Source organism: Symphalangus syndactylus, chromosome 14, assembly GCF_028878055.3.
Source record: "Symphalangus syndactylus isolate Jambi chromosome 14, NHGRI_mSymSyn1-v2.1_pri, whole genome shotgun sequence".
NCBI classification, from domain to species: domain Eukaryota; kingdom Metazoa; phylum Chordata; class Mammalia; order Primates; family Hylobatidae; genus Symphalangus; species Symphalangus syndactylus.
Window position 1 is genome coordinate 31,734,395 of NC_072436.2, and position 15,426 is coordinate 31,749,820.

At 37.6% G+C, this 15,426-nt stretch overlaps 1 protein-coding gene across 13 annotated transcripts in view; it reads left to right on the plus strand.

The window, feature by feature from the left end:
- The window catches only part of CTNNA2 (catenin alpha 2), a 1,423,217-nt gene extending 1,413,043 nt beyond the window's left edge, over positions 1–10,174 (plus strand). For 12 of the 13 annotated variants that reach the window (XM_063616606.1, XM_063616605.1, XM_063616604.1 and 9 more), the window contains one exon: positions 8,981–10,174. In XM_063616606.1, coding sequence (XP_063472676.1) covers positions 8,981–9,268 — 288 coding nt within the window. In that variant the 3' untranslated portion in view covers positions 9,269–10,174. The remainder of the gene's footprint in view (positions 1–8,980) is intronic. The other variant, XR_010115398.1, reaches the window with a different exon arrangement.
- The last annotated feature ends 5,252 nt before the right edge of the window (positions 10,175–15,426 follow it).

Consider the following 15,426-nt stretch of genomic DNA (forward strand, 5'->3'; position numbering starts at 1 on the left):
TTGGTAAATTTCTCAGCAAGGCTGTGGAGAATTTTTTCTTAGCCTGATAGCCTGCAGTGCCTTTCTGCCAAGGTCTTTGCCAATTTAATCTTGAGCCATTCCTTACAGATTTCCTCACAACTGGCCTTCAGCACTGGCTGGTTCTCTGGCATTACTTAAGAAAGCCCTGAAGAAAAGATAACAGACCTCTTGTCCTCTTTTCTGTGTAATTGATCCACTACTTAGAGCTGTAACATATTTGCTTTACAAGATCCTACTATCAAATGGAATTTGGAACTCTTTAGGAGTTATTGCATAGAATTTCACTTATCAGGGATCAGTATGTGTTGTAATATTAATTCTTTTAATGTGGTTTTGTTTTGAGACACAGTCTCTTTCTGTCACCCAGGGTGGAGTGCAGTGGCTCCATCTCAGTTCACTGCAACCTCCGCCTCCTGGGTTCAAGTGATTCTCCTGCCTCAGCCTCCCCAGTAGTTGGGATTACAGGCATCTGCCACCACACCCGGCTAATTTTTGTATTTTTAGTAGAGATGGGGTTTCACCATGTTGGCCAGACTGGTCTCGATCTCCTGACCTCAAGTGATCCACCTACCTCGGCCTCCTAAAATGCTGGAATTATAGGCATGAACCACCATGCCCAGCCTTGATGTGTGTGTGTGTGTGTGTGTGTGTGTTAACAATAAATACAACATATCTGTGATGGTCACTTTTACCTCTAACACCATCCTTCCTTGTTAAAATATGCAGGCAATTTTTATCACCTGATTTAAAATCATCCCCAAAATGTTTTGCATTTCTGTTAATACTTAAATCTTCTCCTTAATGATTTCATTAATTAGCAACTCATGATATGGTATTAGTACAAAAAAGTGCACAATATGTCTTTAAAATCAGCTGTGGAAACAAAAGCGTAAACGCAACATCCTTTAGATAAAAATATTTGTTGGCCAGGCGCGGTGGCTCACGCCTGTAATTCCAGCACTTTGGGAGGTCGAGGTGGACAGATCATGAGGTCAGGAGTTCAAGACCAGCCTGACCAACATGGTGAAACCCCCATCTCTACTAAAAATACACAAATTAGCCAGGCGTGGTGGCACACATCTGTAATCCCAGCTACTCAGGAGGCTGAGGCAGGAGAATCGCTTGAACCCAGTAGGGGGAGGTTGCAGTGAGCTGAGGTTGTGCCACTGCACTCCAGCCTGGGTGACAGCGAGACAATATCTCAAAAAAAAAAAAAAAAATAAGTCAGTATCAGACAATATTTGATAGCTAGCAAAGAAAACAATAGAAATCAAACAAGTTAATTCAAATATAGAAGTAGTGATACAGTGGATGATATATCTGTGCCATAAACAGAATCAAGTTTTTTTGGACAACCCTGTTAAAATATGCCCTCTTGGGAGGTAGAGAAGTTTCCTTTCCCACGCTACTCAGCGGGTTCTGAGGGAGCAAGGTGCCTGAGTGATTAATAATGCCTGCATGGACACTATGGATGAGAGTTTGTTTGATGAGAAAGAGTGAGTAGACTCCAACATAGAAATGAGAGCTTGCTATCAAGGAAATGTCTTTTTGTGAGCATATAAACATTCTGAGATAACTTAAGTGGGAAAAGATGCGATTAGGCTGAACCTTTTCACCATGTCTTTGTTTGCTTGAGTTATTTATTATCCTGGACTTTCTAGAGTTTTTTAAAAAGTGTTATTGATACAGACTCTGGAAAATGTACACAGATATTTCAAGGTATTTCAAAGGTGTCACAGTTTCTAAGGACATCAAATATCTCTTCAAAGCCTCATGGATTTTTAAAACATGAAGTGTTCTTCTTGGAGGATAATAGGCTCCATTGCTCTGGGTTTCTAACCTCTAATTCATTAACAGCAAAGCTGACTTGTAGCAATTTTTTTTTTTCCTTTCAAGCAATTTGTGGCTCCTTTGAGGGAGGTAGCAGTTTAAATATAAATAAATGACCAGCTCCAGTGGAAAGATTCCAGTTTTCTTGAGGTGTTTGCTTTCAATTTATTGCCAATTCTCCCATCACAACTTCCTCCCCTGAAAACCTACTCTAGGTCTGAACATGTTTAGAATAACCCCATTAAAATCATTCTTGTTCTTATATGTTAAAGCTATGTTATTCCCATTTTAAAATATTGCAAAAGGCTAAAGTGGACCTTACACATATTTAGGGAAATATTTTAGCATTATCAAACTCATTAGTGTCATTGGCTCTGACTTACAATAATGAAAATAAAATAGCAAGGCCCAAATGGAACTGGTTCCTTCTTCCAGGCATTGCTAAGCCATTTGAAGTAATCAAAGCAAACACCTCAGTTCTTTTATTTCAAAATCACCTTCCAAATGGATTTGGCTTATTTTATTCTATTTAGCTTAGCCAGCAGTCCCATGACATTTGCATTATTTTTAATCCACTGACAGATTGCTTTGTGCTTTGGATTTTCATGAACTGCCATTTATGTTTCATTAATTTTTGTTAGTAGATGATCAGCTTTTTTGAAAAAAGACATACAGTGTGAAAATGGATCTCTCTCTCTCTCCATGCATATTGTCAATATATGAATTCAGAAAACAGTCAAATCCTAATTCTCTTCTTTAATCGTATGCCCAGCCTCCACAAATTAACATTCTAAGACATGTACTATGTCATATCATCTGCAATGTGTCCCCTACCCGTTTTATATTATTTTTCACTTTTGACAATACTATTATTTGTTTGTTTTTAAAGCAAGCTGTTACTAAATAGCATTTATTTTATTTCTATCTTACCTCAGGAAGTTCACCATTCTGAAGGGTAAAAGATTGCTAATTAATTACTTAATTATTCTCTACATAACCAAGGAAGGTTATTTTCCATTCAAGTAAAATACATGTTGATTATATCTTAGATTATTAAAAGGATATTAATATTGATTTTAAAGGTCTTATGCTGAGAAATTTTTTGGTAAATTTATTGAACTTTTGTGTATGGATTTAATCTTTGTAAAAACAGTAAGGAATATGAAAGGACAAAATCAAACATACACCTACAGTATGCAGAACACCACCATACATGAAACAATTGGGAAGATCAATATAAGCAAAACATGATTTTTTAAATATTTACTCACATAGATACAACTGGCCCTCTGATAAATCACCTAGATGCAACACACACACCTCAAACTCAGTATGTCCAAAGTTATACTCAGCATTGTAGCACTTCAACATCCTTCTTATTTCTACAATCTAGGTTAAGAGCATTAATGTATACTAAGCTGGACTAGTTAGGTGTTTGAGAATTGCCCTTCCTCATCACTGTTAACCATTCAGTCACCAACAACCTCTTAGTAAAGAGTGTTTAGATTTCATGCCCACAATGAAGCTGTTTGTTTCCCCTCTCCTATCCCTACCTGACTCAAGGTAAATTGCTATTCCTTTTGTTCATTTAGCATCTCTCATCCTACTAAAACACTGTCATACAGTGTTAAAACCTTTAGTTTGTGTCTATTTTTCCTCACTGTACTGTGAGCTCTTGTGTTTCAGTGCTTATGTCTATTTGTGCCAACACTTAAGCACAGTAGTTGGCAAAAAGTATTCAGTAGGTGTCTGAAGAAATACTTGGATGAATGTGTAGATGGAAAAATGTAGGGATAGACTGGAGGATAAAAAGTCAGTGATAATTCAAAATTTCAAGAGGTGTAGTTGCACTTTCCTTTGAAAGAATGTGGTTGACTTCTGCAGTCGAATTCTGTTTCTGTTGAAACTGAACATCTGTTGCAGCATAGTCCTGTTTGAATGAAGTAGCATGCAGCTAAGGACATAGGCTTTCAGAAATATTCAGATGATAACATAAGCTGTACAAGAGTCATTTCAAATACTTATTACAATGTTCTTCAGCCTCGATGATAGAAGGAATTAGGCTGCACCAATATCAATAAATGGAAGAATCACAATTCAGATAAGTCTTTGCTCCAGTCTTTCTGCCCATTCAAAGCACAAAATGAGGAAAGTATAGAGAACAGAAATCTGTTAGAAGTTGAGTGGTATTAAGAAGAGTAGGAATAGAGGCAGGGAAAAAAAAGACAATGTCCTATAGAAAGGCCTATAAAACAGCTCTCCTGCCCCTATTTGCTTTTCATGGACTATAATAGCACAAGATGGGAGGAAACATCTGTTTTCTTTTAGACATAATATTTTGATATTTTAAAAGAATCATAACAATTAGGAGAAGTCTAATTCCTGTGGTTAGGGACAGCAGATACCTATGAGATGGAATAGGGAGAATGAGTGTAGCAGATCTTGGTAGATTTTGGGGGCTGAGGATTCATCTGCTCTGGATGGCTCTGGGAAATATCATGGAGGAATGGTAAGAGCATGGGCTCAGTGGTTGGATGGCCTGGGTTTACCTCTTGGATTCACCACATGTTAGCACTGGGATAATGGGCAAGCTATATGCTTCTAAGTCTCAATTGGTCAAGCCCTGTCTCAGGGCTGGTTGTGAGATAGAATGAAATAAATGAAACTCAGGGAACTAGTTCAGAAAACAGCACATGGTCTAATTTGTTAAATGTATGCCCTTGTTTTTAAACTAGCTGAAAATAAGCAGTTTCTCTTAGGTTAGATACAGAAACTTAATGGGATATCCTATAGGAATATAAAAGGCCCTTAACCAGGAAAAGATGGATATGTCTTTCTGCTGAAAAGGCCTGTCACCGTAATTCAGGTCAGCTTGAGGAAGGGCTGAGAGGTGGTTGATTTTTGAGGCCATTTTAAAACTAGCAAGACTGGACCAGGTAAAGGATTAGATGACTAGTAAGAGTAGCTAAGCCCTGCCTAGTATAAATATGCTTCAGAATAATGGAGCAAGTCCAAGACAAATTAGCAGAGATCAGTTTCCAGTGTCTATTTCCATAAGGGTGACTCAAGGCCAGGAAGAACAAGGAAGGGCTGAGCTCTGGACAGCAACATACCTGAGGTCATAGGCTATAGTCAGCAAGGATTTGGGCTATGAGGATGAGACTAAGAATCACAGATTGTGAGAGTTGAGGCTCTTATCAGACATAGCCATGATGTTAAAAGGATGTTGCCAGGTTTAGGGGACAGGCTTCCAGCCTGTTCATTAGCAGAAAAGAGTTCATTTTGGATAGGTAATAACTAAAAAACAAGACCTGAGAGATTAAGTGATGCTTCGGGGGAACATTGCTGCATGGTGGGGTTCAGATGAGTGGGCTTTGGAGAGAGATAGTACTGGTCCTAATCCCTACTTTGCCAATGACTGCAGGGACAACTTACGTTACCTCCCTAAGCTTCAACTTCCTCACTTATTAAATGGGGAGTAATCATCACTCCTACTTCAAGAATTTTTGAAAATCACACAATTAAAAGGACTCAATGTCAGGCATCTAGTAAGTGCTCATTGAATTTTGATTATTATGAAAACTTATATGTATTCACTTACATATCTTGTTGAAAATGCCATCATTACAATAAGTCACAAAATAGAATGCAACTATGTTCAATAAATGTTCCTAAACATGGTATTTAAAAAATGTTGTCGTGCAGCTTTATTCTAATATCTTTTCTTTAGGAAGTGAAGTTTTAGCCAACCTTGCCAATTGGAAAACAGAGTTTTGGCACCATTTTGGAAAGGCATAAAGAAACCCATTTTTAAATTGGAAAGAATTGTGATTTGTGCCGATAATGATCTAAATCATGAAAGTGCATCTACAGAAAAGGGCAAAATGTAGCCTTTGGAAATTCAACTTTTTTAAAAAGTCAAATTTTGTATTAACTTTAAATTGGGCTTATTGTTTGTGGAAATATTTGTTCCAGTTCAGTTGGCTGGATCTCTCACCTCTTCACTTTACCTTGCTGCAAATTCAAGATCTGCCTTAGCAGGTGGCTTGAATAAAATTCTTGGCTTTATGTTTCAGAGCTATCTCACTCTCAAACAATGTATTAGGTTTATTTACAGGATTCCTGCAACAGGCTTGAAAAGCAAAGGGGTTCTGAAGAAGAGACAGGTTCTCATATTTTTGCTGCACAATTAAACACCATCTATCTGAAAATGGAATCTGTGGTAAAAATCTCCAAATTTACTTGTAATCCCTTCTCTTCAGTCCAACTCAATTCTCCCAAGACTCACTCTTTGGGAACCATTTAATAATACAATAGCAAATATATCATCTTGTTCTTACTTCTACTAATTCTGTTGCCCAAAGCAAATCAACAAAACATCCCTGTCATATTTTACCCTTTATTTACTCATAGAATGTGATAGAATTAACTAATTTTATGAATTAACATTACTCATTTTTGAAACCTGACAGACTTACAGAGAACTGTGCATTGGCCAAAGGTGTTAGGTATTTCGCTTCTAAAGAAACCATGACTTATCTGCTCCTGATTGTTCCCAACATTTTGCTGTCTCATCTCTGTCCTTCGTTATTTACACTTCTACCTGGGGGTAAGATGGGAAAGACGAAAAAGTAAAATTCAGAGAGATAACTGGCTATGATATTACCAAACTTGTGTATGACAGATGTCCTGAAATCACTGGATAAAGTAAATCATCAAGACAGTCTTTAGGTTTCATTAATCCAGTGGTTCTCAAACTTTGGCAAGTATCAGAACCTCCTGGATGGCTAGCTAGTTAAAACAAAGATTGCAAGGTTTTGATTCAATAAGTTTTGGATTGGGCCTGATAAATGCGATTTCTAACATTCCCGGGTGATGCTGATGCTGTTGCACCTCAGGTACTAGGCTTTGAGAACCACCCCACTAATTCATTATTGGCTTCTCTCCTGTTAACACGAATAACCTAGAGTTTGCTTTTCCTTAGCTATCTTTAGAAATTTAGGCTGTATAAACAAAACAGTATGGGGTTCAGCAGTGATTTTGGTATATGTGCATTTTGTACAGCACAATAGAAGTGCTCAAGTAAGTGGGTTACTCCATCCATTTGGTTGAGTTAATTCACAAAGCAATTATATAAAACATCTTCCATTGTTTTCCCCAGTGGTCAGACTGCAAGCTTTTCTGGTGATGGAAAAATTGAGCTCATTTGATTGACATTTTGTAAAACACAGCACAACATTAATTTAGCTTAAATAAGGGATATGGAACAAAAAGCAGCCAAAGGAACAGTATCACAGTGGTGTTAGATACAACTTCTGATAACCTCAATACTGCATGGGACATATTTTGTTTGTTAGTAAGAAATGACACAAAGCTAAAGTGAATACCAGTCACATCAGACAGGAGAATCATAAGATTTACAGTCTCTCAGTTTAAACACTTTCTTAGTCACCTAGCCCACAGAAGGCTTAATGCAGCTACAGTTCATGAATTACAGGCTACACAACAAATAATCTCTACAACTAGGAACAGCATACTTAGGAACATCTCTGCTTCCTTCAGTTAACTGTAATTGATATATTTCCTTAGTTGATGTTACAAGAAGTTTGATAAAAGATCAGACTATGCTCAAACATCCCTGAGGCTGGAATAATATTTGCAGTTCAGCTGTTAATTCTTCTCTTTCACTAGGTCACATGTAGAATCCTGGCTGATGGAGAGTCTAGGAAATGCATTTTTGAGCCTCACCAATCCCGAGCTCAGGATATAGAAATAGTGTATAGATAAATAGGTACTTCCATTGGTCAGGCTATAACATTGAGATGTAACCCCACCATCTGTGATGCAGGCAGTGAAGCAAGAAGAAGGTTGAAGCAGATATTGAATGATCTAGTATACAGTACGTACCACACTAACTAGTTAAAGACAGAAAAAAGGTAACCCAAAATATTCCTGGCCTGGAAGTCTGGTGATGGGCCTCTAAACCTATTCTCAAGTTGTGACTTGTCATGGCATTTTTTTTTTTTTTTTTTTTTTTTAAGACGGAGTCTTGCTCTGCCACCCAGGCTGGAGTGCAGTGGCTCTATCTCAGCTCACTGCAAGCTCCACCTCCCGGGTTCACACCATTCTCCTGCCTCAGCCTCTCCGAGTAGCTGGGACTACAGGCGCCCACCACCACGCCCAGCTAATTTTTTGTATTTTTAATAGAGACGGGGTTTCACCGTGGTCTCGATCTCCTGACCTCGTGATCCGCCCGCCTCGGCCTCCCAAAGTGCTGGGATTACAAGCGTGAGCCACCACGCCCGGCTGTCATGGCATTTTTAAAAGCCATCCTATCCAACAGGGTGGCAGTATAGATGAGTAGTATCTTTAAAGACTAAAACCTGTGCTAGTTACTGGACCTCTGCATGTATCAGCTCTCTCATTCTAAAAGGGCATGATGATAATGCCTATATCATAGAGTTGTTAACGAGAGCTAAGTGGGGAAATACAAATTTCTCATAATAGTATTTGGCGTATAGTAAATACTCAGTATTTCATTAATGCATGGATGGGAAGGGCTCACTGAATGCTGTGAGATCCTGACATAAGTATCAGTATTTATATAGACGGTATATTCAAGACCTGTTAATAGTTAAATTGATAGTCCAAGTTCAGTTAACACCTCACAGAAGCAAGAACACCCGTGGATTATTATTCTGCCTAAATGACTGTATCCTCACCAACCCTGAGCTCAAGATACAGAAATAGCCTATAGATAGATACTTCCATTGGCTGGGCCATAAAATTGAGATGTAACCCCTTATAACTTTTTATCTTTAGTGTCTGCCAAATGCTTGTCCAACATTTGAGTAAATGTCACCATTGCTAATTACCCTAATGTAATAATATGAGATGTTCCACTTTGGAAAACTTTTGTTACCTTGGAATTCCTACCTGCTAAGATGAGGGCTTTGCCATTAGCTGTATTGAGATTTTAAAAACCTTAACTTGTGATAATTTGCTCCTTTTCAGCAATACTATTTATTTGCACAAGGAAAACATTATTTTAACTGTGAAAGTACATCACCATCTTGCGAATTTGGGGCCTCCGTTAACCCACATGTATCTCATTCTTTTCCTACTCTAGCTGGACAGTGCCACATCGCTTATCCAGGCAGCTAAAAACCTGATGAATGCTGTTGTCCTCACGGTGAAAGCATCCTATGTGGCCTCAACCAAATACCAGAAGGTCTATGGGACAGCAGCTGTCAACTCACCTGTTGTGTCTTGGAAGATGAAGGCTCCAGAGAAGAAGCCCCTTGTGAAGAGAGAAAAGCCTGAAGAATTCCAGACACGAGTTCGACGAGGTTCTCAGAAGAAACACATTTCGCCTGTACAGGCTTTAAGTGAATTCAAAGCAATGGATTCCTTCTAGGACGATAGGTTTTGACAAGAAAGCTTTTTCTTTCTTTTCTTTCTTTCTTTTTCTTTTTAATTCCATTTTTGTATGCATACCTGCCGGCTCGTATGCCTCTGGCATGGGGAAATTAAGGGAACAGTGTCTGTTTGCATGTAAGATGAGATGAGATCAATACTACTGATCCATCTGTAGCCTGGGAAGGAGACAGGACATTCTTGTACTGAGGTGGCACAGAGCTGTCCTTTGCAACATTCTCATAAAATTGGGCACAGAGTTCGCATTGGCGCAATATTTATGGGAGTGGGAGGGATGGGGAAAATAAACTTAACTCTACAAAAGCAAACTCTAATGCATGCAAGAATCATTAGGTTGGCAGGTATATTCATAAGTGAAAAATCTGGAAGTGTAATGGTAGAACATAAAACTTGTATTGCTTCTGTTTCAGTGCAAAAATGTACTAGCCAATACGCTTAAGTGTGTGGCCCACAAATTGAACAATTTAACCTTGAGTCTATATCTGTGATATTATGTCGATTTTTAACTGAGGGGAAATTAACTAGTCCAGCCTAAAATGCTTCTTTTAATCTGCATTCTGTTTCCTCTTCTAGTTGTGCCATTACTAGTGATCATGTTTTTTTTTCCCCCCTTTACTGAAAACAATAAACAGCTATTTGAGACAATTAAAATCCTTCTGGGGGCACTGGAAGCACAATACGGTGACCAATCTTGCTTTCATTTTTTTCTTTTAATTTGAACTATGATTTTGCTAGAAATAGAAGGCCCAGTGGTGGAATATTAGAGGGAAGGAAACTGACAACGTGTGAAAGTTAGAGGCAAATACATAGGTGTAGCTTGGAGTGCTGGTATCTAATATACCATTGTATTCACTAACTAACTCGAAATAAACACATTTAATCTTGACATCTCAAGTATGTTTTCTTTTTTTAAGTATGTACTTAATAAAGATTAGAGCATCTTCCTGAAAATTCATTTAAAAAATGCATTATGTTTTGGTTTGCTTTTAGAGATTAGCAATAAAATAGATGATACCCAAATAATTCTGTCATTTTTAGAGTTCACATATTTATTTTGTGGTTTGTTTTTCCTCTTGTTTTCATTCACTTTCATACTGCATTGAAAATGACTGACAGTCTTTTTAATAGAAGAAAGAACCAATTTCAAAATATTTTACTCATTTTAGACTTTTTCAAGTTGGAAAAACAGGACCTCTGTCCCATTATTAAAAAGTGGCGATAGTATTTCAGCTGTGAACTGAGAAAGGGGGAAAAAGCCCCCAAATAGTCACCTGAATTCTCCAAACTCCTCTCATTGGAATGATTCCTACAAGTTATCACATTACCATGTCTCCAAAAGACTTCTGGTAAATACGCATGTTTCTTTCTTAGCAAAGTGATTGATAACACATGGGGAGTCATGAACACCTAAGCTTATGTGCAAGATCCCAAAGGGAAGGAGCCATAAGGGAGTTGTGGAAGGAGAAAAAGCTTAATCTAAAATCTTATTTAGAAATGATTCTGCTCAAACCACTGCTTACTACTACTGAAAAGAACACCACCAAGACTGAGAACATTTCAGTAGAGGAGACACCAGGGAAGCCGTACACTGATTGATTGATTTTCAACACTAATCATTAGATCACAGATAACTAGCCTGCTTCATTAATTTGCATAAACATTCAGAGGGTGTCACTGACACTCACAGATATTTAAGGAAGGCCTTAACTGAGCCAGGTTCTAGGCTGAGCGCACCACTAGTTAAATGTATGGGTGACTTTTCTGTTAGCACATAACCATGACATAATAAGAAACCAGCATGCCGTTTTTGCCCACTGACCTGAAGAACAAAGACAGCTTGTTCTTGGCAGCATATTTTTGATCTAAGGAATCTGAGTTTCTCCCAAACAGCAATAAAAAAATACCCTTTTGAGAAGTTTTTCTTGACAAGAGCCACTCATTCTGTTTTTCTCTTCCCTAACAGATGCTTTAGAAATGGAAAGATCTCTTTAGCCCCCCTTCTCCACAGGATCTAGGGAAATAATAGAAATATTAAGGGGTTAAAGACAGGAAAGAAAAGTACATCAACCTAGTGATGATGATCCTATAGAAAAAGAGTCAACACAATGCCATTCAGTCCCCAAAGGAAATATAATTAGCATAATTAACTTTCTGGATTCATACATTATTATTTATTGGGTCAAATATTTTGCAGACCAGCCAAGAAGCTTTTGAATTTTTAAAGTTTCTTGGCAAATCCTGAAAAATAGCCAGTAGGTGTCAGAGGAATAGATAGAGAATGCCCTTGACTTTGACCTATACAACATTAAATGTTTCAATGCATTTATGAACAGTGTTTATGTGTGTGTGTGTTGATTTCAGTGTTTACTGAATAAGCATCGTCACTATCCATCATTGCTTTTGTGATCAAGGAAAACAGTAACTATTCAGAAAGATAAATATAGACACTTAGTTGAAACCATTAAAGCAATAAAAAAGTTGGTAAATTTCTTGTCCTCAAGAAAAATAGTCTAATTGAGAACATATTACATAGACAAAAAAATGTGCTAAGAAATCATACTCAAAAGTACCAAATGAATATGGTAGAGAAATTACTGTGTGGTGCTAGTGAAGTCAAACCCATTGAAGACTGAAGTAGTTGGGTAAGAATAATGGAAGAGGCAGGACTTGGAAATGAGAAAATAAATATTCTGAATGAATGAAAATTATAAATCAGCAAATTTGGCAAGAGGGGTGATGGTTGGACATTCAAGGAAGAACAGCTTACTTTAAATATGTGAAGACAAGTGTAGTCAGAGGGAACACAGGATTTATCAAGGGGATTAAGGGGTATAAATGTGGAGATGAGATGTAATTTGAAACTAAACTATGGAGGTCATAAAGGAGGGTGACCATTACCCAATAGGAAAGGTGGAGTTTTTAAGTGGGATGATGACACCGAAATTAATGATGTGTGGGGAGATGAGAGCTGAAAGGGGCTGAAAGTTAGAAGAGGCATATATGATAGAAATGTCAGAACGACTTTCAGTGACTTCTTGAATAACTATATATGGGGAAAGAATTATCACAGTATATGCTTTCTTCAAGGAGATTAAAGAATAAGAAAATAGGAATAATTAAAAAGTGATACTTTAAAATGGGCTAGAAGGGTATATTTGAGGAACATAGGATCCTAAGCAAATACTTGTGGGTATTTTCTAAAGAAGCATTTTTGGCTGCAGCAGAATGGATCCTTCTGATGGGAGGAAACTAAATAAATCTGTTTCCTGTGCCCACTGTTCTAAGATGGATGTTTTGGAAGCCAAAACTGTTACATTCTTCTAAGGACTCAAAGTATCCAGGAAATCATATCTACAGAAGATTTACAGTTTTTTTTCCATTAAGTATTGAAAACCATAAAGTCAACTTGATTCTTAGAAGTCGACTCTGTAAGCAATTGGTTATGATTTGGGACCATGGGGAAATAGACTATATAAATGCCATCATGATGGTCATCAATTTTGGGGCATTAGTTATGTATAGGATACCTTTTATTCACTCAAGGCATAAAGATCTATAAAATAAGGTGTATAGCAGAATCCCTAAGCTAAATAAGCATACCAAAATATTGTCATTCAAATTGATAAATTCCTAAATGTGCTGGTCATAGGTCATAAGTGATTTGACTTTTATTGCTGTGTCATCACACATTAATCCAATTAAAAAGGCCAGTGCTTACTCTTGAAGATTGTGGCATCATTTAGAGGTAATGAGAGGGAAAAAATTATAGAAAAATGTCAATAAAAATAAACTAGAGTAGTGGAGTAATATCAGAAAGATGGTGGACTAGGAAGCTCCAGGTCCCTGTTCCTTCATGGAAACACAAAGTACACAACATATTAACCACAATAGCTTTACGGGAACTTTAGAAACAGTTAAGGATTTGCAGCAACCAAGATAATGTCCATCAAGAGAAAGCCACACTCAACATGGTAGGAAATCTGGGGTCATTTCTGCTCACTTGTGCCCCCACCCCCTCCCTGGCATGTTCAGGAGGGAAGCCGCTCAATTCCTAGTGTTACAGAAGAAATCAGGTTCTTGTCACACGACCAGGAAAATTTAGGCACGTGGACACATTGTAGGGTGAGTAGGGCAGAGTGCACTGGGTGAAAAGAAAAAAAGGAAAGAGCAACTCAGCAAAGCCAGAGAGAGTCTGCTAGCAGGTTTCCTGCCTCACTGACTGAATCCCAGGTCACCACATAGGAACAGGCAAAGCCACACTCCTCCCCCATGCAAAGGGCACGAATTCCGAGGCTCCACCCCATCCTCCCAGTGTGCAGGTGGGCAGTATTCAGAAAGAATTAGTTGGGAGAGTGTGGGTGTCATCCACAACCAGCAGTCCAGTGTTTCAGCTTTCAGGCTGTTTTAGGCTTGAAATCAGGGTTTCTCCAGGGACCCTTGGCTGTCTCCTGTCTCTATCACGAGTTCCTCCTTTACAACGGAAGAAAACGAGTAGAACTTCTGCCTTGTTTTGTGGCTTCCTAGAGGAATAGTTTCTTTCTCCCCTAACTCAGAGAGTAATTGGGAATGATGATACAGTTTGAAAATCAGGTTACAGGCCACTGAAAGCCGCAATAGGCACAACAACACATTAAAGCTTTGGGGAATTCAAGACCTATGAGGAATACAATAGAAGACTTAAGGTCCTGAAAAGAATCAGAAGTAAGGCTCTTAAGGAAAATAGGATATTTAAAAGCAGCTGTGTATACAAGGACTTGGGGGAAGGAGGAAGAACACACAGAGGCTCAGTAAATACATATTTTTTTTTGTATGACCTGAAAAGGCATAAGATTTCACACCATGCTGATGAGGGAATGTCTTCCCTTGGATGAGCCAATCCACAAAATTGGCACAGGTGGCTGTTTTTTCAAATGTTCAAGTATACGTGTCTAGAAGAGACTCACTTTGGATTTAAGAACTGCATTAGATTGAAAGTGAAATAATAAAGATATTCCATAAAAATAGTAACCAAAAGGGAACAGAGGTGGCTATATTAATATCAGAAAAAATAGACTTTAAGTCAAAACTGTTACAAAAGACAAATAAGGGCTCTATATAATAAAAGTGTCCCTGCACCAAGAAAATGTCATCATAATAAGGACAAGTGCACTTGTTCTCACTCACATGCGAAAGCTAAAAGAGATGACCTCATAGAAGTTGAGAGTAGAATAGTGGTTACTAGAGGCTAGTAAGGGTAGGTAGGAAAGAAGGAGAATAAGGAAGGATTGGTTAAAGGATACAAAATTACAGCTAGATAGAAGAAATAAGTTCTAGTGTTTTACAGCACTGTAGAGTGACTATGGTCAATAATAATTTATTGTATATTTTCAAAGTTTGAAGACATTCTGATTGTTCCCAACACAAATATAAGTGTTTGAAATGATGGATATGCTGATTACCTTGATTTGATCACTATGCATTGTATGTATCAAAAGTCACTATGCACCTAATATGTATACTATGTATCAACTTATAAAAAATATATGCATCAAGCACCAGAGCACTTAAATATATGAAGCAAACACTGACCCAATTAAAGGAAGAAATAGATAACTCTACAATAATAGTATAAGACTTCAATACTACACCTTCAAGAATAGACAGAACAACCAGACTGAAGAGTAATAAGGAGTTAGAGGACTTGAACTACACTATAGACCAATTGGACCCAACAGACATATACAGAACAACCCACCAACAACAGCAGAACACATACTTTTCTCAAGTGCACATGGGTTGTTTTCCAAGTTAGACCATATATTAGGTCACAAAGTTAGTCTTAATAAATTTTAAAATGTTAAAATTATACAAATTATATTTTCCAATCATAATGGATTGAAACTAGAAATCAAAAGCAAATGGAACACAGGAAAATCCACAAATTCCACGTGGAAGTTAAGCAACACACTCTTAAACAATGGGTTAAGGAAAAAAATTTTCAAAAAATTAGAAAAATCTTAAGGTAATAAAAGCAAAATATACCAAAACTTATGGGATAAAGTGAAAACAGTGCTAAAAGGGAAAATTATAGCCACAGATTCTTACATTAAAAAGGAAGAAAGTCTCAAAAATCTGAATTCCTATCTCAAAGAGGCAGAA